General features: G+C 34.4%; 3 protein-coding genes across 3 annotated transcripts; 2 read left to right on the top strand and 1 right to left on the bottom strand.

Moving 5' to 3' along the window:
- LOC109712896 (zinc finger protein STOP1 homolog) lies at positions 5,947-9,421 on the top strand. The gene is made up of 2 exons (XM_020236703.1): positions 5,947-6,161; positions 7,521-9,421. Exon 2 carries the CDS (start codon positions 7,624-7,626, stop codon positions 9,166-9,168), a length of 1,545 nt encoding a protein of 514 aa, XP_020092292.1. The 5' UTR covers positions 5,947-6,161; positions 7,521-7,623; the 3' UTR covers positions 9,169-9,421.
- On the bottom strand, positions 10,208-14,418 carry LOC109719975 (transmembrane protein 18). The gene is made up of 4 exons (XM_020246836.1): positions 14,179-14,418; positions 11,884-11,989; positions 10,733-10,881; positions 10,208-10,644 (listed from the first exon to the last, which is right to left on the bottom strand). Exons 1-4 carry the CDS (start codon positions 14,317-14,319, stop codon positions 10,549-10,551), a joined length of 492 nt encoding a protein of 163 aa, XP_020102425.1. The 5' UTR covers positions 14,320-14,418; the 3' UTR covers positions 10,208-10,548.
- LOC109719337 (bifunctional aspartate aminotransferase and glutamate/aspartate-prephenate aminotransferase-like) lies at positions 15,864-19,889 on the top strand. The gene is made up of 10 exons (XM_020245941.1): positions 15,864-16,042; positions 16,111-16,363; positions 16,924-17,017; positions 17,144-17,247; positions 17,547-17,795; positions 17,898-18,011; positions 18,272-18,355; positions 18,498-18,668; positions 19,047-19,160; positions 19,481-19,889. The coding sequence occupies exons 1-10, from the start codon at positions 15,930-15,932 to the stop codon at positions 19,619-19,621; spliced, it is 1,437 nt and encodes a 478-aa protein (XP_020101530.1). The 5' UTR covers positions 15,864-15,929; the 3' UTR covers positions 19,622-19,889.

Here is a 26,546-nt window from a genome sequence, read left to right as displayed (position 1 = left end):
GCATTATATTTGAGATGAAACATCACAAAGGAACTATGTTTACGTCCATGATGACATCACGCACTTTGAGCTCGAGCTCAAATTAGGAAACGTGAAAAAATTGATTTATTTTTCACAGAAAAATGTTAAGTGTATATACAATCAATTCATTTAAAACATACAGAAACAGTATTAACCGGTCGATCTCCTACCACAGCACAAAGATCTATACAAAATTCGCTGCATATGAGAATTGAACCCATAACCTCAGAGGCCCGTACAAATTCACAGCACCCACAACAGGACAGGAGCCTGCACAAATTTACAGCATGCGGGAATGAAATTCGTAATCTCTTACTCTAATACCACTTGTTAAATCGTTGGTACAAACTATTAGTTTGAACTGTTAGAAATATATAACCAATTTCCTTAAGGCGTATAGACACGGCATCCGCGAATCTCAGTTATGACTCGATTTAACCAACTTTTTTCCACTTTGAATATGACTTGGCTTAACCCGGCCTCCTGCTATTTCAAACATGATTCGACCCAATCTAACCTTTAGCCACAATGCAGGATGTTGGCCCCCTTTAAGTTAACAATTTTTATATTTATCTTATAGTTATAATCCTTTTCTCTAAAATTTTATTTTATTTTTTTGATTTTGGCATTAAAAACACAAAATTAATCATCAGATGGAGGCAAAACTAACAACGTGATGGTGGATCGTAAGCTCCCCAATGAGGCGTCACTAGGAGCTCCCAATTAAGGTTATATCGAACTTTCAACCCCAGCAATAAAAACAACCCAAAAGATAAAAACTAAATTACAAGTTTGGCCTTCAAAATTATAAGGTGTGTGATGCTTTAGTTCTCAAATTTTAATTATTTTTAGTTTAAATTTTTTAAAATTTTGCAATCAAATCACACAACTAATTTAATTGACTAAATATGAATATGTCACTGATGTGAAAGTGATGCGATATTTAAATTATTATCGTGTCATCAATCATAATAATATAATCTGATTACCTTCATATTAGCGGTGTGTTAGTCTACTAAATTAGGTTGGAAGATTTGATTGCGATAATTTAGAGTTTGAATCAAAGATCGTAATTAATTAAAATTTGAGAACTAACATGTAATCTGCCTCGTAGTTTGGGACTAAAAGTGTAATTTAATTAGCGAAAAGAAAAAGTTTACTATTTAAGTTACAATTACACTTAATAAGTTAGTGTTTAAAGCAATTTTTTTTTTTTTTTGAGAAATGTTTAAAGCAAAATTAATTTTCATTTAGATGGAGGTTCCATTCACACGAAATGTCCACCTCACTTTGGACGGGGGTGGGGGTATCATCAACTATCATATTAAGTTTAATATTAAATTAATTAAATCCTCTCATAAAGCAAAATGAAAAGTTTAAGGTTGAATGCAACACAACAAGCAAATGTATGAAAACTTTTTGACCTTCTTACGTTTTTAGAGAGAGAAAGGTGGTATATTAATTTTGTTCTTTTTTTAAAAATAAGCTTAGTTGAAAATATAGAGTAACTGGATTTTAAATTTGGGACCTTATGCGATGTCCAGCTTTCCGTGGGGTTCATCCAGCAAAGAACTATTTTAGGATTCGCATGCTTAATCCTTTTGGTATCAGAGCCAATCACTAGTCGAAAGTGTGGAATGAGTCTTGACTGAGTCAGGATATGATAAGCTACATCAGGGTGTGGGATTAACATGCTACGTCAGAACCTGCATGACAAGGCTAACGAGACGAATCTCACATCGTCTCGTACTTGCGAGTATATTTGAACTTGACGAGTACATTAGGACTTAAAATGGAGGAATGTGACACTCGGGGTCGGGAAACTATACCTCTTAATACAGTTATAGTATTTGGGGTGGTGATTAGGCTCAAAAGATTAAGAGAGTTAAACATACTAGGTCTAAAATAGTTCTAAAATGGATTCCCTTCCTGAAAAGCGGCGTGTCACACCTCAAATACCAACTATCAAATCCTTTGTTAATTACTCTAAGAACGGTCTATCTTATTTTGATCCTATCGGCCTCCATCTGTGAGGATGATGATAAACAAAATATAGTACGTAAGACGCAACTCCGTCAGGAACAACAAAAGATTAAATTGGTGCTGAATCCACGTTGTGAAAATGACTAAAGCTTAAATTTAACTTTGGTACGATATTATCCAAAGGATCGATCTTATAAATAACCAAAGATTAAATTGGTGCTGAATCCATGTCGTGAAAACGACTAAAGCTTAAATTTAACTTTGATACGGTATTATCCAAAGGATCGATCTTATAAATAACAATATGTACACGCCCTATCTTAAACCCGCCCTTACAATTTACTCATGATAAATTTTAAATTCCAACCCCATTTATTAACTCCATATGAATTAGTAATTACACGCAAGGACGACAATAAATTTTTTTAAAAATATGTTTTATTTTAATATAAAATTACTATTTTATTTCTAAATAGGAGTTTTATTATCATACCTTTTGGAATTAATATATCCTATGTATTATTACTGTTACAATAAAGACATTTTTCCATTCAAAGGGCCCTAATAAATACACTATAGTGAAATGAAATATTTCTAAAAAAATATAATGAATAAAGTAACAAAAAGGTCAAATTAAACATGAATTTATTAGATGAATTGGACAATAGTCAAAATAGCGACAGCAAAACGCGTGTTGAATAAAATATAAAAGACAAAAAAAAGAAAAAGAAAAAGAAAAAAAAAAAAGAGTGAAAAAATGGTCCACTCAATCTCCTAATCCCACTATTTTTTTTTCCTTATATTTTTTTTTTCTAGAAGTTATCGCATGAACCATGTCCGCCACATCAGCGGTGCACTATCTATCATCTATCTCACTTTTATTTTTTTAATCCGAATAAATTAACTAACTACAAATCTTATACGAAATTTAATCTTATGTTGATGAGAACTTAATCGTAATTTGTTAGAATCTAATTTTAAATCTGAATCTCATATCAAGTATTGGATCAAAATCGATCCGCAAATACGACAATAAAAATCCTATTTAATGCTACTGATGAGAAAATACAGATTGGGATAAAAAATAATTTAGTAATATTTAGGAAAAAAAGTATACGATAGAAAAATAAAAAAAATTATATATATACTATAAAATTATTTTTTATTAATTTTATTTTGAAATGCGATAGGACTATAGAAACGGCAAAAAGATAAATAAATTTAGTCTAAAGATTATTTTTTTAGATGTACGGTGGAAACTAGTGGAATGAATAGTACCAGTGGTGGTCTACAGGTGACGTGGTAAACATGGTCCATACGAAATTCCGTACTTTTTAATCAAAATGGGTGGTGGCGGTGACCCTCTAAAAAACTTTTTTTTTATGTAACTTTCCCCTGGGCTTTTTGTAATTTTCCCTGGGTTTTTTTTGTATTTAGTCCCTTAAAAATATTTTTTTTACAATCGAGTCTTAATAAATTTATATTTGCATAAATAAATCTCTATTTACCACACGAGCACTTATGTAGCATTTTTAAGTTGAACANATAGTCGTTATTGAAATAGACCTCTCAACTTAATTTCTTTTAGATCCAACATCTTTTTATTTTTTTAAAAAAATTGAGCTTTTATACTTGATTAAGCTACAAATTTTTTAAGTTGTACAATTCAATTAGCTATTTAGCAGCTATTAATCTAGTTTAAACTATTAAATTTGATAAAATTATTAATTAGTTTGTTAAATTATTTAATTTATTTGGCAAAAAAATTGCTCTATTAAAAAGAAAGGTTAACGGAGTCTCAATAAAAAAAATATATAATATATAATTTCAACTATGGATCATTCTGAAAAGGTTTTCTCGACTAAATATTCAATTTTTTAGGATTGAATTCTTTTAGCTTGCTTGATTAATTTTATTGAAATTTATAAATCTAGTAGCCTCTAATTATAAATTATTTCAATTTTATTCACTAAATATAATAAAAATCATTAAATTTTATAAACTTACAAATGAAATTTGATAAAACTTCTAATTTTGTGACGCAAAAAGTTAAGGAAATTCCAAATAGATAGTTTTAATTACCCTATAGTTGAGGGGTGTCCATACAATTTACCATCATATTTTTATATACCGCTAGAACAATCTATCTTAAACTCTTCCTCTACTAAACAATATAGAAAAATGAATGTGACATCACTCATGGGTAAAAGTGTACGTAGATCCCTGAACCACGTGTTATTTGCAAATAGTCATTTTAACATTAGGCCCAATTTGGCATAGATTTTGGAAACATGATTTCTGCAAAATTTATTTCCGTTCGTAGAATTAATTTTAGTTAAAATCTGTAGAGTGGTTGACTGAGTTTAAATAAAAGTAATTTTTTTGGAAATGATTTTGTAAAACTGTTTGATGAAAAAAAAATGATGTTTGCATATAATAATATTTTTACTAATTTTTATTTTAAAATAATTTAATATTTAATATTTGTACAAAATTTACAATTTGATATTTTAATTTAAGAATAAATTTAAAAAGTAAAAATTTAATGTCTAAATTTAAAATTTAAAATTTAAAATTAAATTTTGAATTGAAAAATAAAATTAAAAATTTAAGTTTTGAGTCCGAAATCAGAATCAGATTTTAAGAAGTAAGTTTTAGCTGTTTCTGATTTTGGATCTCGAAAATTAAAAAACTGATTCTAGAAATTAGAATTAGATTTTGAAAATAAAGTTGTCAAACACTTTACTGAGCTGAAAATCGTTTCTGAGTCCAAAATTACTTTTCAAAAGTTAGACCAAACACCCATATTATTTTCTATGTTTGTCATTGCTACTAGTCTCCCAAAGTGTATTTTTCTTTCCCCACTTGATTATCTTGTAAGTGTTATTTATTTTGATTCAAACTATTTTTTCAAATCAACATAAGGTCTATATTGAAATTAATTAGTTACCATAAAAAAGTTCAATGTTTTGTTAGCTCAAATGTAAAATCCAGTCACTAAATATAAGAAATTATTAAATTAGAAATTATACTAAAATTAGATGCTTCATCGATAACAACTTATCTGATTTATGAATCATTTTGAGTTGAAAATTCAATATTTCAAAATTTAAGTCAATTGTTTATTTCAAAAACTTATAGTTAATTACGAGAATTGCCTTAAGGATGATAACTAAACCAGTAAAGATAAATGATATACATTCAAAATTTTAAAATTAATGTGCTATTGATTGACCAAAATCAAACAAATTAAAAGACCGATTGATAAAAATAAAATTTTAAAAGATTAAATAGTCGACGCAAAATGGTATGTAGTTTAAATAAGTTATTTTTTTCATAATTGTAAGCTAAAAGATACACCGACTATTAAATTTAACAAAAGGCTAAAATTCGGAAAATTTCTCGGTAAATACTTTTTTTTTATCTTTTTATTTTATTTTTCTCTCCCTGATTTTTAAAAGTCTATATTTTATCCTCTTAAAATTTCAAAAATATTTGCAAGGGGTTACAACATTAGTTGAGAAAATAAAATAACCAAATTATCCTTACTTATTTTTTAAGAAAAAATAAATATTTAATATATATATTTCTATCATTTTAAAGAATATTTTCGGTATAATTATAAAAATAAATAGAATAGTGACAGAACATTGACGAAGAGGGCCTAAATGCATCAACTCGAAATTTTAAGAAGGTAAAATATAGATTTTTATAAATTAATAACAAACGTAAAACAAAATATTTATATAAAAAATTTTCTGTATTTTATCCTTAACAAAATCACAGATTCAATGAAAACTAAAATAATTAGTGGTCCCATTTCAGAATAAGCTATAACTTGAGGGGGTCCAAGCACTTTTTTTTTTTCTTTTTTTTTCCTTGTCTCATACTACCACTGTGAGAACAGCTTAAGGCTGTGTATTGAAGTGGAGTGGTATAAATGCATTAATAAGTTTTTTTTTTGAGGTTAGTAAACAATTAAAAGCTTTATAGAGGTCAAACAAGGAGCAAATTTGGGGATGGGGGATATGAGGTGCAACACAAAGGAGAGATTTTTTTTGGATCTTAGATCAAGTTCAAGTTGGGTTGATGATAAATCCATCAAAGGAGGAATCTTTGAGTCCAATTTCCTCTCGAAGAGGCTTGGATCCATCTTTGTAAGTTGTTTTCTCTTTGTTTTGTTCCTTTTGTTCTTCTTTCTTTTTTTTTCTTTTGGGTTTTTGGTTCTGTGATGTGTGTGGGTGAGATTTGGGTTGTGAAAAATATGGGGTTTTTTTTTTTTTTTAAAGGATAAATTAGCCAAAAAGGTGGAGTTTTTAGGATTGACATTTATTTATTTATTTTTTTGACACCTTTTCATGTGTTGTTTGTTCATCTTGTTCTTTGTATGATTAATACTGTTCTTTTTTTTAGTAGATTTTTTTTTTTTTGTTGCTTTATTTTCCTACTTTTGCTTCTGGGTGATTTAAAAAGTTGAATTTAGCTAGAAAATTTAAGATCTAGTAGCTCTTTCAACCCATGAAAAATTTCTTTTTTCTTTTTTTCTCTCTTCTCCTTTTAAATTGAATGTTGATAATTCAAATCATGGCCTTTAATTTGAGGGTGATCTAGCATATATTCCTATCTTATTTCAGTGTTCTTCTTCTTCTTCTTCTACATGTTCCAGTAATTTTAATCTCCTTTTTGTGCGTAGTTGTTTAAGATCTATTAGTTTCCTTATAATAGTTTTACATCTAATTTTTTAGCTGAAACCTCAGAGAATATCTTTCTTAGGGCTTGTTTGGTTCCTCGGAAATTCATAGAAAACTGTTCAGTAAAACCTACTTTTTTACAGGAACCAAACCGACGAAAAATACTTTTTCCGCCGGAAAACTACTCAAAAGCAAAAGAAGCACTTTTGTAATTCTTTAATGTTGTGATAACTACTCTTGTAAGGAAATATTTTGAGTGTATGTGTCACTTTTGAAGATCTTCAAAGATAAAACCCATAATCCTTTTTCTTTCATGCTGTTCTTGGTCCCTGGTTCTCAGGATCTTTATGATTCAAAGAGTTTTAGTGTTATCATGTAGGAGAGCATTGAGCCTCAGTTTCTCTATTTTTGTTGGTAATATGTAGAGAAAGTAGTTCTTTAAGATGAAATTTACATCCTTTGTTCTTTTTCTTTCACGTTATGTTTTTTTTCCGCAAGGATATAAGTGCCTATCGGCATGGGTCGTATCTACCATGCCGTATCGTATCAACAAGATATCGGCACAATACAGTTCCCGTGCCGATTACGCAGCTCAAAACTCTCTTTTCTTTTAATTAGTAAGTATTTACTCAGTAAGGTCCAGAAGAATTGATAAAGAAACACAATAAGCAATTAGAATATTTTGTTGCTAAAGAAAATAAATATTTCATACCGTTATGTGTTGGCGCATATGTGTTGGTACGACCCCGTGCTACAGCACTGGAATTCTTTTTTTTTTTGCTTTTCATATCATGGTAAATTGTACAATTGTTTTGTTGTCTTTAGGTTTTTATTTAGTAAATCTTGATTGAGAACCATTGGTTCTCGGATTTCGGCAACACACTATTGTGAAATAATCGAACTCGGAAGAGAGAAATTGGATAAGAAAATGGATCACAAGCTGAAAGGAACTTCAGAAGCTTCTTCCAAACCTTCCTCATTGATGCCGGGCAACCACTTCAATCCCGCGAATCTCGCTTACGGCTTCGCGCAATCTCCGAAAACGCAATCTCAGGCATTGCCTTCTTACCACCCCGATAACAAAATGAAAATCACGAATCCGCTCGAATCGAGTCAGACCGTTAGCACCCCGATTCTTGATTGGGACCCACGCGGGATGCTGAGCAACCTCTCCTTCCTCGAGCAGAAGATCCACCAAGTGCAGGACATCGTCCGGCAGATCATTAGCCAGGAGGGCCAGTTCTCGAACCGCGCTGGCGAGCTCGCAGCCCAGCAACAGCTCGTGACCGCGGACCTAACTTGCATCATAATTCAATTGATCTCGACCGCGGGGACTCTCCTCCCGTCGATCAAGAACTCGCTCCTCTCGACTAATCCTATGCTCGGTGCTCCCACGGCCGCCTTTGGCTCGAATCCTAACCTCAACACTAATCAGCAAAGGAATGAGGTCGTAACCCCCGAAATGAACAAGGGTTCCGAGTACGAGGAGCTGATCAAGAGCTTGAGCGCTTCTGGCGAGGACAGCGATGAGCTGATGCTCAAATGCTTGGATGCCGGCAGGGCTGGCGGGGCTGATGAGCGGATTCCGATCGACGATCACGATTTGAAAGAGAGCGACGATGGCGGTGCCGCGGACGGGGAGAACCTTCCGCCGGGCTCCTACGAAGTGCTTCAGCTCGAGAAGGAAGAGATCTTGGCGCCCCACACTCACTTTTGCTCGATCTGCGGCAAGGGGTTCAAGCGAGACGCGAACTTGAGAATGCATATGAGGGGCCACGGGGATGAGTACAAGACCCCCGCGGCCCTCGCCAAGCCTGCGAGGGGCCCCGCCTCGGAACCCGCGCTCGTCCGGCGGTACTCGTGCCCCTTCGCCGGGTGCAAGCGGAACAAGGAGCACAAGAAGTTCCAACCGTTAAAGACGATCCTGTGCGTGAAGAACCACTACAAGAGGAGCCATTGCGACAAGAGCTACATTTGCAGCCGATGCAACACGAAGAAGTTCTCGGTCATCGCGGATCTCAAGACCCACGAGAAGCACTGCGGGCGTGACAAGTGGCTGTGCTCGTGCGGGACGACGTTTTCGAGAAAGGATAAGCTGTTCGGACACGTCGCGCTGTTTCAAGGCCACACTCCCGCCCTCCCCGTTGACCTCCCCATTGACGATGTCAAAACGCCCAATAATAATAATAGTAATAACACACCCGAGCTATCGCGTGGCGGTGAAGCGGTGAACGGTTTGGGTGGAAATATGAGCTCCTACGGCTTCCCTTCGAGCACGTCGGACGATATCAATAGCATTGATATTAAAGGAGTTGACGATAGCCGCGGGTACTTTTCGCCGATGAACTTCGATTCGTGTAACTTTGGCGTGCTCGACGATTTTCCTCGGCCGGCATTTGACGTCGCAGAAAACCCTTTCTCCTTTCTGCCGTCGGGCTCGTGCAGTTTTACTCAACGAAATGGAGAAAGCTAGTGATGATGATGAAAAGTCGCAATGCGCGCAGCGCCGCATTCATGTTTTGGGAGTATGTTATGTGATTTTCGTTCATGTTTAATCGATACTCTTTCTTTGGTCGTGTATTTTTGTTATCGTAGCTCAATAATATCCTCTACTTATTTATCTTATGATATGTTTCAGTTTTTTTTTTTTTTTTTTTGGTGGATTATGTATGCTTGTGGGGAACAAAACTATGATATAAATTCTCTTCATGAGGATTCCACAGCTACTGTTATTATGTGGATTGAGTTCATTAGAGTTTAATATTTAGGGTACTTGATCTACAGATGATCACATGGTTATTACTTTTTTCAACATAATTATGATTCTTTGCAGTTTAGTTAGGGGACAAAGTTATTGATATAAGTGCATTTCAAGTAATTACATGCATGAATAATATTATTATTATTGGAGAAATATTCTTATTTGATATTAGGGTTCAGGTGATGTAAAGGCCAAATAAGCTCATTGATTGAGATGGATCTTACATAGAAATTTGTATCACAAGTACAATAGAATATAAAAAAGCATAGGAATCTCAAGTGTGTGAATTTGATCTACTTGCAATTTATTGTGTTCACATTTCATTTTCATATATGCGATTGGGTGATGCAAATAATCATCTGAAATAAAGTTGGGTTTGTTTGTTTTCAATCTACTTATTTCAGTTCTATTTACTGGCTTCATTTTGAAGGGATTAAATTTTAAAATTTTGACCTCAAATTTAAATTAGGGGTTCCAATACTGGTGAAGCAAATGACACATAAGGCAAAAAAAGGAAATGATCATCAGCAATTGTGACAATCAGAGGCATCAGAAATGTATTTCAATTAAAACCCATGATGCTAAAGACAATCTTAAAAAAAAATAATAATTAAAAAAAGGGAAGATGAAGTTAAATTAGGATTGATTGATATGTTGGTAAATTGTTGGATCAAACCATTCATATTACAAAGTGCCAACATAATTATGTACTCAAACAAAAAAAAATACTCAAAGAATTGCCCACAGCAGATGTTTCAGATAACAAATCTGACAAGAATCACGAAAATTTCCGGTAAAAAATTCCGCTTGTTTAGTAAAGTTAATGTATTGGATTCTATCTTCTATCAAAACTAAACGAATAATTTTACAAAGTATCTCAAAATCTCAAAAAGCAACATGAAATGAATAAAGTTAATCCAAATCTCATATGAAGTTACCTATCCCCTGCGCCGCTGCCTGGGACTTACAGATAAAAGACCCACCTAACATATCAAAATTTGCCCTAGAATCAAAATTCCTAGATGAGTGATAATAAACCCCACAGCTGATGAGTTTAATTTGGATTGCAAGTATAGCACACAAGTATATATATCAATCCTGCTTGCCACGAGCGAGCCGCGCGCGATGCCTGAGTTCTGCTCTTTTCCATTTTACGATGAGTACGCAGAGTGTGATGAGAGTGTTCACCTGGGAAAAATAGGAAAAGAATTTGAGAAAAATGGGAAAAGAACTTGCAAATAAATCTGGAATCGAGCAAAGGTACATTGTTACTGACCACAATAAGTATGGCTATGAGAAGAAGCGGGCCGGACCAGAGCACTGAAATGAAAAGGCCTTGCGGGTCGAAGTAATTTTGGCTCGCGAAGCTCTTCCAGTGCTCTCCCAGAAGAGTATTAATCCTCTCAGCAAGATAGACACCGGAAACTGCATAAGAGTTTGGTTAAAGAATTAATTAAATTTGTTAGTTTTTTTTTTTTTTTTTTTTACCCGCAATGTACGCCTATCAAATAAAGAAAATTGCACAAATAACCCAACAGAATTAGTACTAGCAAGCGACCACGTGAAAAATTTTGATTATTCGCACTCATGCATTAGTATATCCATACAAAATGGTTTTCGCATAGATACAAAATGGGCGCAAATAACCAAGGTTTTCAGATAACAATGCACAAATATGGACTCTGCATGGGTGCTTAAGCAATTTCGTATATTTAAAGGGGTATGAACGCAGAAAAGCCTCGTATTATTAGTCTTGCGCCAGTCTACCGTTGAAGACTAGAAACATAGTAGCGCTTAAACACTCTTAAGAGAAACATAATTCTATAATTTAGCACTAATGGATGGAGGTAATGAAGTTCAGTCATGGACCCTCATAACCAGATTATTATGAGGGTTAAGATGTTGCCCACATGAAAGACCAAAGGGTTTTATGGAGGGTCATCTACAATTTGCACCGTTAATCTTAAGCAGCAATCACATCCCATTCCTTTTCGAATTCACTAGGTGAGTCTTTTCTATCAAATAACGGCCCAATTAAGCTACGGTATTGATAAATTATGAGGATATATACAACCGAAAAACAATCAAACAATGAGCATCTTAGCTCTTAAGTATCTAAGGCATAAACAATGTCATTGGCAAAATGTTTTCTGATTTTAATGTTTCGAATGGATTTAACCCACTGAAAAGTGCTTTGAAAGAACAGCTTCCGATTCCACCAAACTGATCATGCACTGATAACCTGTTCGGTTTAACTTGTACTGCTTGACCAATATTTAATTGAGCATCAAGTAATAACAGGATGAGGTGCTAAAAGTATACAGTATGATACTGAAAACAAGAAATAAAGGACTATGAAAAAATGTGCTTAAACTAAACTAATAAATTCAGCGCTGTAGTCGGTGTGAAAGGAGAAAACGAACTTACATGCTAGAATCGACAAGAAGAGCTGGAAGTTCACATGCTTCCTCGTGATGATAGTTGCCAGTAGCAAAAGCACATGGAAGGCTAATAGGCCGATTAACCAAGGCTCCTACACATGCAAAAGTGAAGATGTCAAATGATAGGGAGTGTTCATTGAAAAGTAAATTCACAGACTTGAAGAATAATAGACTTTCTATTATGAAAACAAGAGTAAAAGGCATTACGAAAGACAAACAGTATCAGCTTCATTGAAAATAATAAAAAACTTGAACACAGTCCAGAGCTACATGATATCAAATGAAATCCATGACTCACAAGCTCTACTTACAGACATGTAACAAATGGTCCGATGATCTAATAGACCTTATCTTTCATGGCTTTCTTGTTATAAGTTGCATATTGTAAAAGTTTTCTCTCCAACATGAAATCCAAATATGGGCCTCATGTCATATATACAAAAACATAACGCACAAAATAGCATCTAAGATGGATTATCACGCCTGAAAGAAAATTCTTGGCCCAATCGTATCAAAGATAGCAATAATCCACTATTTTACTTATCTTCACGAGGCAAATCATCATCAGTGGCTACCCTTATTGCACCCTCTCTCCACCAAAAATCGACAGACTATACTGAATATCTCAAAAGTATTGCAACAAATTTCCAGCTTTATTCATTACATATATCAGAGAGATAAGAAGTATTCAACATACATGGATGTGACTGCAAGTAGTATCTGATACAAGAACGGATACACGCTTGAAGAATTTAGATACTTGCCAAAAATAAGCTTACAATCTTAAAATACCTTTCCATAACTAAATGCTGTTTTGGGCTCTGCATGGGGAGCCTACCAAAGCAACCCTCTGTCATGTTTATAAATCATCGACAAAACAAAAGGGTCATGCTACTCTAATAGATCAGAATGTTCCTTGCATAAGAAAGAACTAGACTTTGCCTCTTTGTCATTCATCAACTATCATTACTTGAGAATGTCAATCACAAAAGTAACTCATAGTTAATTACTTCCAGAGTTGTTCACAAGAACCTATGTAGACCAACACCTATCCATCACATCATATCTACTAAATTTTAGCACCAAGTCCCTAGTGTACCTACTAGTAGTGAACCTCTTTCGAGACTTAAATCCTGAGGCTTAAGGAACGGAGGGGAAGTCCAACAATACGGATTAATTCATGTATAAGCCCTTTTCTTCTGTGGAAAGGTGAAATGTATGGTTGGACATACAAATCCTAGAGTTTCAAACATATTGGGGTTTCATCACAGATATTGTTCATGCAATTTCTCTTATCTTGACACAATTCTCCATGCCACATTCCACGTTATTATCTTTACTTGTTAATTAGCTACATTCCCTAAATTTACCACTTTACCATAGAGATCAGAGATAAAACAACAAGATTAGGTGTAAAAACCTGTCCAGCAGCGAAAATCGACATAAAAACGATCATTCTGAGAAGTATAAAGCTCTAATTACCAACTTTCTAGGGAAAAATTTAGGTGAAATTGCATGGAGATCACCTCAGGTACTGAAACCCTCTATTCTTCAAAGTATGTTAATTTGAATTACTTTAATCAATAATTTGAATTGGTGTTTCATCAAAAATAATGAGTTTATTAGCTATCGGATGTTAACCATTTATAGAACCAACATTGTGATCAGCAAAAATTCGGATAAAGCCATCAACTTTATTGAAATCGCAGTTAAATTTCACGAAATCCCCGCCTTTTATTTGATGAGAATAAATTAAAATAAAGCATTTAAGATTGAGGAGATGTGAAAGAAAACTTTTGGGGTTCTAGAGATTCTCCTTACATTTTCATCAACAATTTAATTTCTCCCACAGATCAAACTATAGCAACTAATCAAAAAGCTACACAAAATTTGACCTTTTTTTGCTGATAAAACTCAAAAGAACACCCACAGATCAAACTATACCAACTGATTAAAAAGCTACACAAATTTCGATCTTTTTTGCTGATAAAACTCAAAAGATCAAACTACAGCAACTAATAAAAAAGCTACTCAAATTTGGATCTTTTTTGCTGATAAAACTCAAAAGAACACTTACAGATCTAGCTACACCAACTAACCAAAAAGCTACACATTTCGATCTTTTTGGCTGATAAAACTCAAACTATAGCAACTAATCAGAAAGCTACTCAAAGTTGGATCTCTCTTGCTAGTAACAACTCAAGAGAACATCAAAAGAAAGAGGATTTACTAGGGTTTTGATCATCAAACAGATTAGGGTTTGGGGTTAAAGAGGAGCGACCTTCCAATCAATCGCGTGGAAGAACCCCACGAAGTTGTCGACCGCGGGGCCGAATCCGCTGCGGAGCTCCGCGGAGAGGTTCTCGAAGAGCCCGGCGACGAGATCCGCGTGATCCTTCAACGCCGCCTTAAGATCGTCCATGGCGAGATCGGTAGAGAGAGAGAGAGAGAGAGAGAGAGAGAGAGATCGGGATCGAAAGCTTTTTGGAGGAGAAAAGTTCGGTGAAAATGTACGGAGATCCCCCTCAACTATATACTATTGTGAAACACGCTTCTCAATTTTTTTTTGGCTATAGTGATTAAATTAAATAATTTAAATTATTGGGTTAATTTCATATAGGTCCCTGCAAACATAGTAAATTACAAATTTATCCTTATAAAGTTTCTTTATATGTTGTCCCAACAAAAATTCAAATATTTTCAAATATATCTCTGTCATTAAGATCCATTAGAAAAAATTAGTTAATTATAGATAAAATACTTAATCCTACTTAGTTAATAAGATGAATTGACCTTTTTATCCATGTTCAATTAACAGTTGAGACTTTTAGAGGGACATATTTGTGATGCTAAAAGGTCATTTTACTTATAAAATAAACAGTACTTTAACGGTAACAAACCAGATGAATATATTTGAAAATATTAAAATTTTTATAGGGACAATATATGAAAATTTATCTTTGTAGGAATATATTTGCAATTCATTATTTTTGTAGAGATATGTATGAAATTAATCCTAAAATATTTTATAGCGAGTAAAAGATATAATTAATTATATGCTAATAAATAATACAGCAATAAAAATTATAATAAAATATTTCTCTTAATTAAATATAAAGTTATTTTATTTTTTAAAAATAGAAGTTAAAGGACTGCCAAAATAAAAAATAAATACTAATATATCTTCTTAAAATAATATAAATAACTAATATATTTTTTAAAATTTTAAATAATCTATATATTCTTTTAAATTTATAAAATATTCTTTCATTAATATATTATTATCTATCAATTAAATTCTATCTCTTTCTCTTCTTTTTTTTTTTTTTTTCTCTTTTTTTTACACTACATGCTTATCCTATATTTTTTTTTTGAGAAATCATGCTTATCCTAATATTAATTTGCATATTTAACTCCTTATCAAGAGTGTTGAGCATCTAGCCATTTACTAACCTCTTTAGATTTTTAGTTAAAAAAATAATAAATAATAAAAAAATATGATGTGATTTATTGAGATTGTTATAGAATTATAATTCAAAATAGGCTGTAATTTAGCACACGGTTTTTTTTTTTTTTTTTTCTTGTAGCATGATTATTTGAAACGACCACGAAAAGTAGAATTTTTACAAAATTACTGATAAAAATCTAATGGAGAGGTATTTTTGCAAGATATTATTTTAGAATTTAAAGAAATATTTCAGTTATTTATAATTTTCTCAAGATACATCAGTTGGCTAAAAGGTTAATTTAAAATTTAAAGTACTATTGATTAAAATATTAAATAGTAAAAATTAAAATTTTGAAATATTAGATAGTAAATTTAATATTGTTCATGGTGTAGATAAGTTCTATATATTTTTACAAAAAATTTGTAATAATAATTGGAGGGCTCTTGTTCAGAAGAAGCTATAGTTGAGGGGTCTCGTTTACATTTTTCACCCAAATATATTGCAAGTGCACTAGTGCGCAATTGTTCCTCCCCCTCCACTCTCCCTCACCAACACCACCAAAAACCTCGAAACCCCTCCACTAATGGCGACCCCTCTCTCTCTCCTCCTCCCCTCCTCCTCCTCCTCTAAACCCTCGTCCCCACTCCACTCCACACTCTCCAATCCCCTCCCCCCCAAATCCATCTCCTTCCCCAGGTAAAAATCGCTTCTTCCCCTCTCTCCTCCGCGTCGCTTTAGCCTCTAATTGTTGCAGGATGTCGTAGATCGTGGGGTACGAGTGGGAACCCTAGAAAGATCGTGTTGAGGGCGAGATCGGAGTCTACGCCGCCGGATCCACCAATGGCGGCCGTGGGTGCGGATCTGGATGTGTCGATCAGTCCGCGGGTGAGCTCGCTCAAGCCCTCGAAGACGATGGCGATCACCGACCAGGCCACGGCGCTCGTCCAGGCCGGGGTCCCCGTCATCCGGCTCGCCGCCGGAGAGCCCGATTTCGACACCCCCGCCGCCATTGCCGAGGTGGTGGATCTCGCCCACTTGTGCGTGGTTTCGATCGTAATTGAGGGAAAAATGGGATNATATATATATGTATGTATGCCCATCTATATGTAGATGTTTGCATGGATATGGCTTTATATTTGTGTTTGTGCCTGTAACTTTAGAAATAAACCAATATATGATTTTATGCCCAGTTGCTTAACTTTTTTCCTTTTTTGGTAGAAACATGAACAGCTTCATTGAAACCTCCAAAATGACCATTGTAGAATCCTTAAACAATGTTTACAGGGCACCTAACAGTTGAGTTTTTCTTTTTTCTCTTTTTTCCCCGACTCTATTAATGCTAGACTCTTAGTAAAGGTTGGACATTTTTATCATTACAACTCTTATAAGTAAATATTGGAATTAAGGTGTTTATTTTGCTATTAACTGTTAATTAGAGCGCGTAGACGTAAGTATCCACTGTAGTAGGTTTATACAAGAACTTGTAGTTTAAGCGGTTTGTTTGGTAGTAAAAGCCCTTTTCTTTGGTTTGTTTTTTGTCGTAATTCATCAAGTTTTGATCTTTGGATTTGTCTCAGGCTGGTATTAATGCTATTCGGCAAGGTCACACGAGGTACACTCCCAATGCCGGCACGTTGGAGCTGAGGAAAGCTATTTGTCATAAGCTTTTCGGTAATTCAATTTGTTATTATTTTGGTATTAGATGACAGGTTTCTTCTTTTGTGTGTGTGTGTGTGTGTGTGTGTGTGTGTAATTGTGGATACATTAATGGAAAATTCTCTTCTTTTGTAATGGCAGAGGAGAATGGGTTGTCGCATACTCCAGATCAGATTCTGGTCAGTAATGGAGCTAAACAGTGTATCATGCAAGCCGTGCTCGCGGTTTGTTCACCTGGTGACGAGGTGAAGCTCCTCCTCTGCAAAATAACAACATATAAGGATTTCGTTATGTTAACCTCTGGCCTCGAGACTTTTATAAGTCGAAGGCATGGATAGAAGTTTACTTGAAGTAAATGGTAGATGGGACTAGTGGGTTTTTAACACAAGATCATCTATTTTGACACCATGTGAAGCAACCAATTCCTCTAAAAGCATAAGAAACCATTTCTGTAACATGCCATTTAAGAACTTTCCTGCTTTATCAATTAGAGGGCTCTCTTCCATTTTAACTTAGATGAAATATTTGTGGCTTTTCTTTCTAGGTTCTAATTCCTGCACCGTATTGGGTCAGCTATCCTGAGATGGCTAGGTTGGCTGATGCAACGCCAGTTATTCTTCCAACAGATATATCGGATAATTTCCTTTTAAAACCAGAGTTCCTTGCTTCGAAAATTAATGAGAGATCAAGGCTGCTGATCATTTGTTCACCATCCAATCCCACCGGGTCTGTTTATCCTAAGGAGTTGCTCGAAGAGATAGCTGATATAGTTAGGGAGCATCCGAGGCTTCTTGTAAGTTTTTCAAAGATGAATTATAAAATCATTGTTCACCAGAATAAACAGAATATTTTAGATATTTGTTTCCTGTCTAACATATAGCTATTTGCTTTTTAGGTGTTATCTGATGAGATTTACGAGCATATTATTTATCCACCAGCAAAACATACAAGCTTTGCCTCACTCCCCGGAATGTGGGAAAGAACTTTGACTGTAAATGGATTTTCTAAGGTAATTTCATGTAAAATATATTTTATGCCAGGTAAAAAAAAAAAAACGCTTCAGTGAATTGATCCATTGTAAGTGGAAAGTGATAGATCGATAATTTTATTGGTATTTGGTTGAACTTTGACATACCTTTCCCTCTTAGTTGCAATTTGACATTCCGAATTACTAAATCAAATCAAACTCTACAATTTGATTGAATAGAGCTGAGATCGTGATTTTGGGTTCTGTACATGCTGAAAACATCTATGCTTTTATGTTCACAGGCTTTTGCGATGACTGGTTGGCGACTCGGATACCTTGCATGCCCTAAGCACTTTGTAGCAGCTTGTGGGAAGATCCAAAGCCAGGTACGTATATAAAATATTTTTCCAATAAAAGCTTAATATCTGTTGAAGACTTTGGTGATCGTAAAGTGATTTTTTTTCCCCCCATTGCTTTGGCTTCTCTGCACTTCTAGTTGATTGCCAGAACTTTATTTCTTTCTTGCAGTCCACTTCAGGAGCTAGTAGCATTTCTCAGAACGCCGGACTGGCGGCCTTAAATTTAGGTTATGCCGGGGGTGAAGCAGTTTCAACCATGGTGAAAGCGTTCCAGGAGCGCCGAGATTTCTTGGTTAAAAGTTTTAAGGAAATTCCTGGTGTGAAAATATCAGAGCCCCAGGTAATCTATTGTAACATTATTCATATCATTAGTTAATCAAATCTTGGGTTTAATTGCAAATTTGATTTTTGAAGTTCGAGCCAGATTTCAATTGTGTTCTCAAAGTTTCAATTGTAACGTAACAATTGTATGTTAGATTAAGTCCTTCTAGAAAATTGAAATCTAGGTCAAAATTTTAGGGACGAAGTTGAGACTCTGAGAATGAAAGTGAAAATCAGGGTTAAACTTCAGGGACTAAATTGTTGCAATTGAACCTTTGAGGACCAAATCGAATGTGAAATCTGATCCTGGATCAAACTCTAGGAACTAAATTTGTTATTAACCCAAAAAATCTTTGGCCTTCATAAAGTTGATAACCTAATTGCTATCCGATTGCAGGGTGCCTTTTATTTGTTTGTGGATTTTAGCTCCTTTTACGGATCTGAAGTTGAAGGGTTTGGCATTATTAAGGACTCGGAATCCCTTTGTCGTTTCCTCTTGGACAAAGCACAGGTAAGAAGGATTTAAGACACAAATTTACCTTGCAATCTAATCCACGAATCGCAAAATTCTCCTATTGGGCATGGGCCTGTCTGGCCTGGTTGAACCTCCTCCAGAAGTGCTATACTCATCGAGTACAGCTTCTTAACAAATCAGCAGCTCTAACCAGAGATTTTGATTTTTGGGGCACAATAGGCCATTCTAGCTTCTCGGTGAAAGCATCAAACTTTTTGGCGGCCAAATATGTGGCTGCTTGTTCTTGACATAGAGAAGCTGTTTTAGAAGCCAGGACAAAAGAGGCATTAGTTCATTACTATTTCTTGTGTTGACAGGTCGCGCTTGTTCCGGGAGACGCATTTGGGGATGATAAGTGCATTCGTATTTCCTACGCCGCGTCCCTATCTACACTTCAAGCAGCTACGGAGAAGATAAAGGAAGTCATTAATCTACTAAAGCCCGCTGTTGCTGTTTAATGATTTGTATACTTGATGTCAGGATTTCTCTAGTTAGGATGCGGAAAAGGAAAATGGAAGATCAATTTGATTTATCCGAGAACAATAAGCAGATAAGTGCTTTTCCTTAAAAGTTGTGTACCATTGTTAGTTGCAGGTTTTTGTTAGGAAAACCTGCTTGATGTATCATTCAATAACTCCGTTTTCCCGTCAGAAACATCATCAAATTTGTTGTAATCTTGTGTATTATGAAGGTCTATTTTTAAACATCTCCAAAACTTTGGTGCAATTTTGTTCGGCTATAATCGCTTCTTTATTGTTTAGCATTTTTGGTTAATACTTTGTCATTTGAAGTAATGCGATTTCGATCGACAAATTTAGTATGGTATGAAAGAGCCTTTTTTGATGTGCCCTAGTGAGGTCTTGTGCTTAGTCAAGAGCATGTTTTAAAAAAAGAAAAGAGAAAGATCGAATCGCGCTTATTGCGCGAACAAAATATTAACACGATATAAATCACGTGCTTATCATACAGATTGGTTCAAAAAGTAGTTACATCAATAAAGTATAAAATATTTGATAAAGATATATAATAATCAATTAAAATATATTAATGCTAAATTTTTAAAAAAATTCATACTATTATATGCCGGCAAATAGATATTCTTATGAACGGCATATATATATATATATATATATATATATATATATCAGTATAGTCCTTTATTCTTATAGCCTATAGCCTTAATCCTCATAAAGATAAAGATTAATGAAAATTTTGACAAATAAATGTGTTGGATTATTATCTGCATCTGCTTTTAGCTGTGTTTTAGTTGACTTCCTTCTATGTGGATTGCTCTTTAACGCAATAGTTAAATTAGTAAATTTGGTAGTATGTCAATGTGTTGAAATGTGTTATTTATATATTATTATTTTATTTTTTTATTTTATTAGGAGCTATTTGGTTTTTTTGAAAGACATGAAATATTATTTTTCAAAAAATAAGTTTTTTTTTTAAGAGAATTATTCTTTTTTGCAGTTTTATTTCTGATAAAAAAATTAAAAAATAAAAACACTTTTTTTATATTATAAAATTGAAAAATCATTAAAAAATTATTTTAAAAAAATCAAATGATAATAAATTATTCTTTTAGCAGTATGTTGTATTTTATATAGTAGTATAAATATATATATATAGTATATATATATTTATATATATATATATTAAAGTTGAGCTAGAATACTATCGGTATGTTAAGAGCGTTTTGATACAATGTTTTCGATGATTAGAGTTCAAATTGACGAATCGATCCGTTTGAACGTAAAAAACATTCGAAGTCCGGTCGGTATAAAATAGTCATTTTGGACCTTTTAATCGTTAGTAAGAATTGAATGCAAAAAATTAATAAATTGGTTCTAAGATTAGTTCCAATAGGATGATTAACTAAGGTAGCGAATCAATAATCGATTCTTTATCATGAAACAAACTTACAAGCACGGAGTTCAGGTACTTTCGAAAGTATATGTAACGACGTCATATATATATAATATATATTAATATATATATATATATATATATAATTGAGCTAGAATACTTTAGAATATAATCCCTTGGTGGCCTCTATTGTTTTTAGCCATTGGATTTATCAGTAGAATACTAATACCCTTTGATCAAACAATATTTCACATGACCACACATTGGGGGGGTTATCGACCTCATCTAAACTCAATCTATCCATCAAGGCTTAAAAACTTAAATTCTCCATCAAGGGTTAAAAATCAAAAAGACCAACCTCTTGTGTTTTATGAGAATTTCTAGCCAATTATATATATAGTATATATATATATAGAGCTGGTTTCTATGCTTTCGAAAGTACGGGAGGCCCGTGCTTGTAGTTGTTTTCGATGATGGGACATCGATTCGGGCGCATCGGTTCCATTATGATCTACGGCTATGTAGAATATATAGAACCAATTTTGATAATTTTTTGAATTTGTTTGTTAGTGAACGAAGTTGCTCAAAATGAACCGGCTGTAAATGAAATCTCATAAAAACGAGGTGGTGTGGATGATAAGGAGTTCAGAAGTTTTAAATGGAAGTAGTTTAATCTTGATAACTATGTTAAGTTAGAATTTTTATTATTTTCATTAATTTGGATACTTGCTACACGGTTGAATTAAAAATGTGACAATTCGACCGTTATAAATGTCTTTTTTAGGCTTTTGATGATTAGTAAATGATGTCAAATATTAATTTGGTTTCTAGATAATTCTATTAGGGTGATCATACCTAACGGAGGCCGATCGTCGATCGAAGTTTCCTATCATTAAATCGAAGGTTACAAGCACGGAAGCTCCGTACTCTTTGAAAGTACGAGAGGAGACGGTTGGGAGGGGGTGGTGGTGTGGGAACGATCGTATATATATAATTTATATATATATATGGTTAGAATACTATTAAATAGCCACCAAGTCATTGGTGCCTATTAAGTTTTTTGGTCTTGATGATCGATATGCGTATTAGGATGTTAATATCCTCTAAGGATTGCAGTGGGTGTTGGTTTGAATAGTTGAGTTGGAGTTTCGAGTTGTTACGGGTGAAAATAGTCAAAAGTAGTAATTGAAGCAGAAAACTTGGTAACACAAGTGTTGGTGCTAACAAGTAGATTTGTACCAAGACTTCTTCTTCTATTCTCCTCTCTCCTTTCTTGTATAATATATATATGATATATATTATATATATATATTATATATAATATTATAATATATTATGATGTCGGATTTTATCATAATTATTTTCAAATATAAGCTTCGAATTTACTTATTCCATATTTTAAATATATTTAGAGTAATTTAAAGCTTTGTATTTCATAAATCAAATGTAATAATTTTTGACATATTTAACTTATCTTGACGTTTATTTACCATCGAAAACAANATTTTTTTATAATTTCAAAAACTTACAAAATTTATTTTCTAAAAATTTTAAATACTCTAGAGATCATATTTAACGGTATGAATCATAGACTTAGAATCTCTCACTTAGAATCTCTCCATCATAAAAAATAACTTGTGAGTATAAAAAGCTCTATACTCACAAGAGTATAGTAGCTCTACTATATATATATATATATATATATATATATAAGAGTAAATTTAATACAATTTTCTAGGCAAGAGGGGGTTTGAGACGGGATAAAATGCCTCAGAATATTTTTTTTTCCTTTTTTTTTTTTATAATTCAACCTTAATTTTCCTTTCTCTTTTGGCCACCTCTTTCTCTCCCCTCGAATTTGTTCGCACCGTCCTCACTAGCTTTTTTTATGCAACTTTTAAAATTCTCTAAGAGCCCACTTTTTTTTTTTTTTGATATTTTTAAGAATTCTCAAAACTCTCATTATTTTTGAAAATTTTGAAAATTTCTCAACGGGCCTCCAATGCCCAATGATCAAAATTTTAATACACTAGCTATCTTTTGTTAACTATAACCCAGCAAAAATCCTTAAAAGACATCCGAGTTTCCCATTAAAAAATAAAAAATAAAAGAATAGGATAGTATGAAAATTTTTAGTACCAAACTGGTTTTTCCATTTCGCCTTCATTAAAGAGTATGACTATCATGCTTTCGAAAACAAGGGTCCTCCGTGCTTTTGAGTTATTTTTTATAACGAGACATCCAATTCGACAATCAGCTCTGTTAGACATAATATATGCTATTGAAACTAACTAAAAATCAAATTTTATAATTTTTCTACATTATTTGCCAAGTAATCAAAGGATCTAAAAAATGACTATTTTAATGACTGATGTGACACGTTTATAAACTCAACAGTATAAAACAATGCAAATTAGGTAAAATTTTAATAAACAATTTTATTTACCATCGAGAGCAAGATCGTTTCTTTCAATATGCAATTTAACTATTTTATCAATTTTTTTTTCAAATTTTTATTTTCGGCCGTTCATTGTTAGATTATTCGATTATTAGACAAATAAAGTTGAAAAATTATGAAATTTTGTTTCTAAATAATTCTAATATAGTAGATCATATCTAACAAAGCCGATCGATCGCCGCATTAGATATCCCATCGTCGAAAATAATTTGAAAACACGGATCTTTAGAAAGCATATAGCCTAGCTCCTAAATTAAAAATCAAGAGAATACAGGACACTCGTGGACACATGATATAAATATTAATCAGCTATAGTTAATAAATGTTAATAAGCTATAGTATATAATATGATATGTATACTACAAATATTAATTTATATCTTATATTTTTTATTTTTATGTCATATAATTTTTTTCTAAACAAATAACAAAATTAAAAAAATATTCTGCTCCACAATTATACGAACAGAGAATGAAATAAAGTAATTTTTACTCGAAATTCTAGCTCATTTACTTTAATAGTCTATTTCCCATGATATTACAATAACTTTATAAGGATTTAAAATAATAAAAAAAATCTAACTACATTTTTTTTCTAATATAGTTCCGGTTAGGCGTATAAACCTATTTCTGTGGTCAAAAAAGTATGCATAGAGCATAGATATATAAACCTCTCTGGCTTTTTTTGCGATTGGTCTTTTAAAAAATTTTTATTTTAAAAATAGTCCTGATAAATTTATAATTAAAAATATAGTCCTATTCTTGCCACGCAGGCGTCATATAAGCGCCACGCGGGCGGGCTGAACGACGGATCTAGCAAGTTGAACACGGTAAATCATTCACCGTTTTTGAATTGTCCCGAAAAAAATGGTGTACAATATATTTAGGGTTTATATCAAGCGGCACGAATAACTAAAAGAAATACGGTGAACCATTTACTGTATTTGGATACGGTGAATGGTTCACTATATTCAACTTGCGATGCAGGCGCCAAGCTCGCCTATATGGCGCTTGCGTGACGCCGCGTGGCAGGGATAAAGTCATTTTTACAATTATAAATTTATCGGGACTATTTTTAAAATAAAATTTTTCAGGAGGCCATTTGTAAAAAAAGCCCAAACCTCTTTCTTCGTCAACCAAAAGAAAAAATTTAAAACTCTACAGAAAATTTTTGACGTTTGTCTTTAAATATTGTTGATACGTATTTATAATATAGAGATTTTTAATTAATTCACACATACGACAATATATTACATAAATTTGTTGATGTATCGATAATATAAAAATACAATATAACAGGGGATTTAAAGGAGTATGAAATTTATAATGTTTTATTGGCTCTACAAAAACTGAAAGTAAATTGAAATTAAAAATGAAAATATATTTATTTTTTTATATTTTTTTGTGAAAAGTACAAACTGAGAATTGAAAAGTCCTTTTCTTAATTTCAGTTTCTCTACAATCTTCAAATTTCCTCAAGTAATAAAAGTATTTATTAGATTATTAATATATCATAAAAATGTTATTAATATATTCCTAACAATAGATAAATTTTCAAAGTTAGAATATATAGATATTTAAAACCACAGAAAGATTTAGTACAGTAAATTTAAAATTATAAAAATTTATTATGTATTTCATACTCCTTAGTTATTAGCTATTAATCGCGAACGGTAACAATACAATAGTTGAACTGCGAATTTGACGTACGGAATTTCTTTTTCAGCAAAATTTTAATTTTGATTAATTTAAACAACTTAAATCAAAATAAATGAAAGCTCAGAGATATATCAANTCGCTCTCGAGCAATACGCGCGGGAAGCCGGCCTCGATCGCCCTCGTCAGCGCCGCTCGGATGGCCCAGAGCTCGGAGTAGAGGGGGTTGACGCCCGGGCAGCTCGAAGCACCGGCGAAGACGAAGAGGCCCTCGGAGTCTCTGGCCACGAACCCGGCGCCGCCGCTGGAGCCTCTGCCGACGAAGGAGCCGTCGGTGTTGAGTTTAACCCAGCCGTCGGGGGGCGGGCGCCAGGAGACGACGAGCTCAAAACCCGGCGGCGGCGGGCTCGCTGCTCCTCCGTCTTCTTGGAGGTCGGCGGGGGGCGGCTGCCGAGGAGGCGGGCCGAGGATGCCGAGGCCGGAATGGGGTGACCGGAACTGCGGAGGAGGAGGCCGGCAGCCGAGGAGGACGCCGTAGAAAACTGATCCGCTGCAGCAGCGAGGCGCGGGGACGGGGAGCGGAAGAGGAAGCGGACTGTGGCACAGGAGCAGCTCCATTGCTGATCGAGTGAGATCGAGTGAGAGGTGAGAGTGGTATGTGCGATCTCCTTTATATATATATATATAGCTAAAAAATAATTTATACTAAACCGAGTAGAATTAGGATTAGGAGTATAAGACATCATTTTTTTTTTTACCGTTAAATCCTAATTCTACTCGGTTTAGTATAAATTATTTTTTAGCTATATATATATATATAAAGGAGATCGCACATACCACTCTCACCTCTCACTCGATCTCACTCGATCAGCAATGGAGCTGCTCCTGTGCCACAGTCCGCTTCCTCTTCCGCTCCCCGTCCCCGCGCCTCGCTGCTGCAGCGGATCAGTTTTCTACGGCGTCCTCCTCGGCTGCCGGCCTCCTCCTCCGCAGTTCCGGTCACCCCATTCCGGCCTCGGCATCCTCGGCCCGCCTCCTCGGCAGCCGCCCCCCGCCGACCTCCAAGAAGACGGAGGAGCAGCGAGCCCGCCGCCGCCGGGTTTTGAGCTCGTCGTCTCCTGGCGCCCGCCCCCCGACGGCTGGGTTAAACTCAACACCGACGGCTCCTTCGTCGGCAGAGGCTCCAGCGGCGGCGCCGGGTTCGTGGCCAGAGACTCCGAGGGCCTCTTCGTCTTCGCCGGTGCTTCGAGCTGCCCGGGCGTCAACCCCCTCTACTCCGAGCTCTGGGCCATCCGAGCGGCGCTGACGAGGGCGATCGAGGCCGGCTTCCCGCGCGTATTGCTCGAGAGCGACTCGTCCTCGGCCGTCGACCTCCTCGGCGGGCGTATCAAGAACGCGAAC

The sequence above is a fragment of the Ananas comosus genome, linkage group 1 (genome assembly GCF_001540865.1).
Source record: "Ananas comosus cultivar F153 linkage group 1, ASM154086v1, whole genome shotgun sequence".
Lineage (NCBI taxonomy): Eukaryota > Viridiplantae > Streptophyta > Magnoliopsida > Poales > Bromeliaceae > Ananas > Ananas comosus.
This window is presented reverse-complemented; position numbering and strand designations above follow the sequence as displayed.